This window comes from Choloepus didactylus, chromosome 6, assembly GCF_015220235.1.
Source record: "Choloepus didactylus isolate mChoDid1 chromosome 6, mChoDid1.pri, whole genome shotgun sequence".
Classification (NCBI taxonomy): domain Eukaryota; kingdom Metazoa; phylum Chordata; class Mammalia; order Pilosa; family Megalonychidae; genus Choloepus; species Choloepus didactylus.
Window position 1 is genome coordinate 80,332,137 of NC_051312.1, and position 7,364 is coordinate 80,339,500.

The following is a 7,364-nucleotide window of genomic DNA, read 5'->3' on the forward strand; positions in this document are numbered from 1 at the left end:
GATGTTCTAAGTGGCAGAAAAGTTGTTTTCCATTAAAAGACCTTTCCCTAGTTGCTTCTGCCAACAAAGCTGTCTACTGCCCAAGTTCCCTGAGTTATTCCTCAGATCGCAGGAAGTCCAAATCATGCTCTGGAATGAGGCAGAGAGAATAAGCAAAGTACACCACTTTGAATCTGCTTGGTTCTAATGCTATAGATGACAGGGTTCATGAATGGGGGAAAAGGAAGTAGATATAGCCCATTGTGATGTGAACCACATGAGGAGCATGTTTTCCAAACCTATGAATAAATGCCAGCCGAACTACAGTTACATAGAAAACCAAGATGCAGCAGATATGGGAGACACACGTATTGAGGGCTTTAGCTCTCTCCTCTCCAGAAGCAATGCCCATGACAGTCTTGAGGATCAAAATGTAGGAGAAAAAGATGATGAGAAAGTCCAATAGGACCATTGCAAACACAACTATAACTGGATAGAGAAGATTGAAGGTGATGTCAGCACAGGCTAGTTTGATGACATCTTGGTGCAGACAGAAAGCATGGGAGAGTACATGGGATTGACAATAGGGAAACCAGTGCAGCCAAATTATTATTGGCATAATTGACAGACCAGCCCTTGTCAATACTCCTATCCCAATCTTCATTACCCGGATGTTGGTAAGGATGGAAGTATATCTCAAGGGATTGCGAAAGGCAATGAAGGGATCATAGGCCATAGCAAGCAAGACACCTGACTCCACAATAGAAAGTATATGAATAAAGTAGGTTTGAGAGAAGCAGGCCCCATGGCTGATCTCTCTGTGATTAAACCAGAGGACACCCAGCACAGTGGGCATTGTAGTCAGAGTCACCCCAAGATCTGTGGCTGCCAGCATAGCTAAGAAATAGTACATGGGCTCATGGAGATTATGGTCATTTCTGATAAGAAAGATGAGAGTTCCATTGTCAAGAAGTATGGAGATGTAGACTAGCAATAATGGGATGGAGATCCAGTGATGTGCCTTCTCCATGCCTGGGAAGCCTGTCAGAAGGAAAAGGGAAGTAGTGGTGTTGAGCCAAATTATAGGCCTTGCAAAGAGGAAAAATTTCCCTCCAGGTAATGCAATAGAAGACCCCAATTCCTTAGAAGTTTCCCCTTCAGTGTGCTACCTATTCATAAGATGTTCATCTCTTCTGATTTCCAGCAGCAGCAAGGATGACAATTCAGTTATTTGCTGGAGAACATATGATACATATGGCAGAATAAAACTAATGAAGAACAATTATACATATTATTCTGGGTTTATTGTAAGTAAATTTATTAGGCAGTACCCAGGGAATATAGCAGTCAGGCCTTGTTGATGACCTTATAGATCTTATAATCCAGAAAATGAAGACAAAGTGACAGAAGAAATCACCACAATTTATTCATGCTTTAATAACACTGGATCACACAGGGTTTTTTTTTTTTTCATGGTTCTCCTTATCTTGACTGGTGGTATTGAGGGTAGATATAAAGGTGTCCCAGGATATATGAGACCTAAATAATCAGTAGAAAATTGGTTCTAAGCAGAGTTGGAAGTGCAGGTATGGAAATCCTAAGGCTAAATCAACCAATCAATCATTGATCTAAAGGAATGACTGCTATTCAATATTGCTGGAAAGGAAAGTCTATTGATGAGGTTCTGGAGATCTGGGGAAGGGCTTCAAAAATGACATGAATTACTTACATGTGAGTCTCCAAAATGCATAAACCTCTAAACTGATGTTGCTTAGCATCATAATAATCTAGATATTAATGTGCAATGTTTCAAAAACATCTTCCTACATTTCATAATATAAATTAAAATGGGCAATAAAAGACAGACTTTATGATAAGCATTTGAGGCAGTATTTATTAATAGCAACAGACAGACTATTGTTGTCATATCACCTAGCTGGTGATGCAAAGAGAAATTAGTTACATAGGCAAGCTCCAGGAGAATATATTTGAAAGACTATGGAGTCTGATGGGGTTCACCAAAGGTGAGAAGGCTTCTTAGAATTCTAAGGTATCATTTGGGGTAGGAAGTAGACCTCTTGGTGGTATCATCCATAGATAAATGGGGCCATCTGTTATGGTTGGGATGGACTGTGCATCCACACATGCTTTGAAAAGAACATCTTTTGTGAATTTAATACATGACCCATAGGACCCCTTTTTGCCCATGAAAATTGCCCCCAAGATCTCTGGACTTCTGTGTTCAGAAGAATTTGTTTGAAGTTCCAGCACTGCTACTTTCAGACAATAATGATCTTAGGAAAGTCATTTAATCTTGAGCTTTGGTTTCATCATCTATGCATGGTACTAGTGATTCCTGACTTGCCCAGTCATACACTTCAAACAGAGTGTAAGGATGGAATGGAATGGACAATACTCCTTTATAAGGAGTAAGTTATTGTTTCTGAGAAGAGACTCCTTACTCTGTTTTTTGTGGGAATACTCTAGGATTATTCACTCTGATGTGTCAAAAAAATCCAATTTGCTTGAGAACCCTGGGACCAGATATATTATAATGGACATTCAAGGAGGCTGGAGTTGACTGTAACTGAAAGTACTGGACTAGAGTTCATTTGAACAGTTAATAAAAGGTGACATATCTGGGTGGCAGAGGGAAAGGAGAGGAGGATATAGACTAAGCATTTCCTCTGACATAGCTAAAGAGGATATCAAGCCCGTTGTCTTGTCCTGGGGTGGGGCTGAGAGAAAAGCAACTCTGTCCTCACAGGTGTGGAAATAGGAGGAATAGCTGACTCCCGCCTAACTGTCAATGAAAGGCTCAGGAAATACTCAGTTTAAGCCAGAATGAAGCAGAATGGGAGGGGTCTAGACAGAGTTGAGAAACAAATGTAAAGAACAATCAATTGTTGAGTTTCATCATTTGTCATTGAGACATTCCCTGTGCCTCATTTATTACAGAGCTCTTAACATAGTCTATTTCCTCCATTGTATAGCTTAGACTGGTTTCATGCCCAAGGCAATACATTAAGCAAATGGCAGGGTCCTTTTTATCCACTATTGACTAGAAAGACTTCAGGCATGGGTGGCCTCATTGCAGTATTGAAGAGCACATCTGGGCTTGCTGTATCTCTTTTTTGTTTTCATACTGAAAAACTAGAGTGTGTGTACTTGGTTTACCTAGGGGCATCTTTGTGGAACATGAGTTATTTGTGAGGTCTGGGAGGGGCTTCAAAATCCAAGACTATTGCCTCATGCCATGCAGCCACCCATCCTCTCCCAGGGCCTCTATCTTAGAGTGGACTTGGGTTTTCATTAATGAGGAACTGATTCTCAAATTCTCAAATCCTGCAACTTAAACTCAGAGCTCCATGCACATTTCCATCAAGAGATCCTACTCAGATTTGAGTTTTTCACATATTCCTTCATCTCCCCTTGGGCTCTTTGCTCTCACTTTTCCTGACACTCCGTCTTTCTCAAATACAATTCCTCCCTCCAATACTTTATTACCTGTAGGTTTTTTTTTCCTTCCACTCCTTTCTAGATAGCTTGAATTTCTAATTCATTCTGTTTTTTTTAATCTGCATGACTTCCCATGGATCCATTCTCAATACTTATTTCTTGCCAAAGTGTCTAGCATATAACTTGTTCTTTTCCAGGGTCATTGACCAATTGGCTTACACAAACACAAATTGATTTCTCTTTTACATCCCTGCCTTTCTGAGTAGGTTCACAAATCATGAAAACACCCAGATTGATTGATATATTTTGCACAATAATTGATCAGCTTTGAATAATTTGCTGTGTATTCCCAGTAACTGGAGATGCCCCAAAGGTCTTTATATAGGATTTGGAATGAAAAATATTATCCTGTTTTCAATTCAGTGTGTGTCTGATGTCTATTAAATGCTGTGCACTTGTTGAGATGCTGGAGATACACAGATATGCAAATTACTGTCCCTGATCTAGAAAGGCACACACGGTCTAGCCTCTATCCTAGCTTAATTTTGGCATGATATACCAGTTGTCATTGTTAGATGACCTTTCCCCAGAAAGCATTAAAACCGCTGATGTCTACGGGGTTACTACTCCTCAAGCTTTTGGAAGTTTCTATCCTGGGAGCTTATCTGAACTTTTCTGGGGGAAAAAAAGGCCATAGGGGAAATCACAGTGTTGGAATGGGGGCAAGGGCTGAACGTACAGATATGAAAAGAGCAAAAAAGTAGGAAACCTTGCTTTCCCTGAGTCTATGCTTATCCTCCAGTTTGCATTTATACTCTTCTTTATGTCATGTTCCCCAGAATCTATCCTTGCAAAATTTTAAACATCTGGGGAGGTAAACCTTAAAGAATCCATGGTTTAGCAAAGTCAGGGAAGCTTTAGTACTCATGCCTATTCTCCATCTATCTTGACAGGTAATATTGCTAATTCTGTGTCTGAGAAATCAGCTCCCTGCTATTTGTCCTACCTTGCCTTGCCCAGGAGCCTGGAGTGAGACTTCAGAGAGAATATTCATCAGACACTATAACTAACCTGAAGTTTGGTTCTCTCCCAGTCTTCAGTGCCATAGTAATGAATCTGGACTTATCAGCCTTGCCAAGGATTTGGTCACAACATCATCTTTTCAGAATCTGTGCAAAAGTCGGGCTGGGACTAGCTCTGACTTTAGAAGCTCCTCCCCAGGGCACATTCCTGGTTTAGGCCATTCAGAAAACTCATTGCTCATCTCCCCACCCCACACCCTTCTTTTCTCCCACAGTCCTGGGAATCTGGGGCTTTGAACAGCAGTCCCCAAGGTCTCAGTCTGTGTCCTAGCTTGTACTTGAGCCCTCACCAGGAGGGTTATTAGTTATTTACATCTAACAAGACATGGAAGGAAAAGCAGAGCAGTTAGGGACCTGGACTGAAACAGAATTGTTAGGAGAGCACTTTTCCCCAGGTGTCTATTAGAAGTCCCAATCCCAAATTGGGACAGACTGAAAATTGAAACAGGGCATCACTTTTGGTGAAGCAAAAGAGCCACCCCCACCCCACTCCAAGCCTAACCTCTTTTCCTAAGTCCTGATGCCTTCATTATAGCCAATGTGAGCCCAGAACCCTGTATCCTTGGAACTCAATTCCAGAAAATGGCAACTGTCTTTTCCAGTCCCTGTATTCCCCCTCTCCTTCTCCCTCTATCTTCTGTCACCACCTCAACTTTAGAAGACAGGGCAAGGATAGAGGTCATTGTTAATCAGGTTATGCATAAGGTATGAAGGGAAAAAATCATAATGCCAATGGTTTGGAGGTCTCTTTTTCCCATAGAAAAATGATTGCATAATATACATGTGGTTATGAGTATGTGGTTTAAATTGCAACACTGGAATTTACTGTGCCACTTTGCACAAGGTACTTAACCTTGTTGTGCCTCAAGTTCCTTGTCTCTAAAATGAATGTAATGATAATTGTTATCACAGAAAGCTGTGCGAACTTTAAAGACAAAGCACTTAGAAAAGTACCCAACATATAATAGGCACTCAATTGATGTCAGCTATTGTTAACCTCTATCATAACCAATCACAGTTATTTACTTATTATTTGTTTGTAAATACTATCTTTCCTCATTGAAGACTCAACTCTTTGTGAAATGGACTCCATCCTATATAATTTTATGAAGCATAGATATCCCAGTGATTAAACTCTAAAATCCATGTCATATTCCTAAATTTCTGCTACCGGAGGATGATAAGGTCATAGGAAATTTAATAATATATTTCTGATTTATGGAGAATAGTTTTCATTCCCAGATTGAAATCACTTTTCCTTGAACACTCTTTTTCTACTTAACAAACTGTTTTTTACTCTCTAGTGCTCATCATAGATGTGTGTAAAGGATATAAATAACACATAGATATATTCTTCTCATAGAGCAATGATGAGATGGAAATATGTATTTACTGATACAATGAGAAAAAACAATATTGTGAAAAATGGTATCAGTATACCTGTGGTTAAGAGTATGAATATTCAAATATGTATATTTGGTATCAAATCTCAAATATGAGATAAACCTAGAGTGGTGTTTGGGTTTGCTAAAGCATTGTTTTGCAATTGCTTTTAACAATGGGGTTGGCTTTTAACAACGGGGATTTAGTAAATTACAAGTTACAAGTCACAATTCTAAGGCCATGAAGACGTCCAAATTAAGTCATCAACAAAAGAATACCTCCGGGAGTCTTCTGCCAAACAGCAAGGCACATGGCTGGTGTCTACTGGTCCTTTGCTCTTGGGTTCCTCTGTCAGGTAGCAAGGCACATGGCTAGGGTCTGCTTGTCCTGCACTCCTGTGTTTCATTACTTTCAGCTTCTGATCCCAGTGGCTTCCTGTCTGAGTATCTGTGGAGTCTCTCTTAGCATCTCTGGGGTGTTTCTCTCTCTCTACTCTGTCCAAATGCCTCTGTCTTTTGTCCTTTCATAAATGACTCTAGTTAAGGATTAAAAGCCAACTTGAATGGGCAGGGTCACATCTCAATTGAAACAACCTAATCAAAAAGTCCCACCCACAAAATGTCTGCCCCCACAGGGATGGATTAAAAATACATGGTGTTTTTGGGGTACATAACAGCTTCAAACCAGCACACTCCACCATCTGGACCCCAAAAAGACATGTTCCTTTTATATGCAAAATACACTCATCCATCACAATATCACAAATGCTTAAATCACTTCAGTAACGATAAGTACACAGTCTTATGAAAATCAGCTATAGGCATGGTCTGTCCTAAGGCAAAATTCTCCCCTTACTGTGGACCTGTGGAACCTAGAACCAGTTATCTGCTTCCAATATACAAAGGAAGGACAGTCATAGAATAAAAGTTGCCATTTCTGTATGGAAAAATTAGAAGGAAAGCAAGGGTCAAAGTTCCCAAACAGTTCTGAAAACCTACAGGACAAACTCCACCAGATCACAAGGAAGGTCTGAGTGTCATCTATAGAAAGATGTTTTATCCTCAGGGCTTGAGAGAGTGGCAGTTCCACCCTCCCCAGGGGCTTATGCGGCTGCCTGCTCTCTCCAAACACTGGGGTAAGGTTTTAAACATTCCCGAGCTTTGAGGAGACCACCATGTTCTTGGATCCACCCTCTTCAAGCACCAGGGTGGCATCTGGACTCCCTGCCATCTCTGGGAAACACTCCCAACCCCCTTAGAACAGTGAGATGGTGGCCAGGCTCTCCCGAATCCTGCGATAATGTGCTCCATCCTCTTTGAGGCCTGGGGCGGCAGCACTCTTCCTGCACAATGTGGCGGCCAAACTCCCCTCAATTCCCAGGGGTAGTGACACTCTTCCTGAACAACAGGGAGGAAGGCCTGCCCTCTGCAACTCTGGGGCAAGCTCACCCTCTCCTCACGC

At 41.1% G+C, this 7,364-nt stretch overlaps 1 protein-coding gene across 1 annotated transcript; it reads right to left on the minus strand.

Annotated features, from left to right (window-relative positions):
• Positions 1-205: 205 nt before the first annotated feature.
• LOC119537579 (olfactory receptor 51B6) lies at positions 206-1,009 on the minus strand. The gene has a single exon (XM_037840098.1). It carries the CDS (start codon positions 1,007-1,009, stop codon positions 206-208), a length of 804 nt encoding a protein of 267 aa, XP_037696026.1.
• Between the last annotated feature and the right edge of the window lie 6,355 nt (positions 1,010-7,364).

What these genes read in the sequence shown, in the direction of transcription:
- LOC119537579 (XM_037840098.1), bottom strand. Translation starts at nt 1,009, where the DNA reads ATGGAGAAGGCACATCACTGGATCTCCATCCCATTATTGCTAGTCTAC.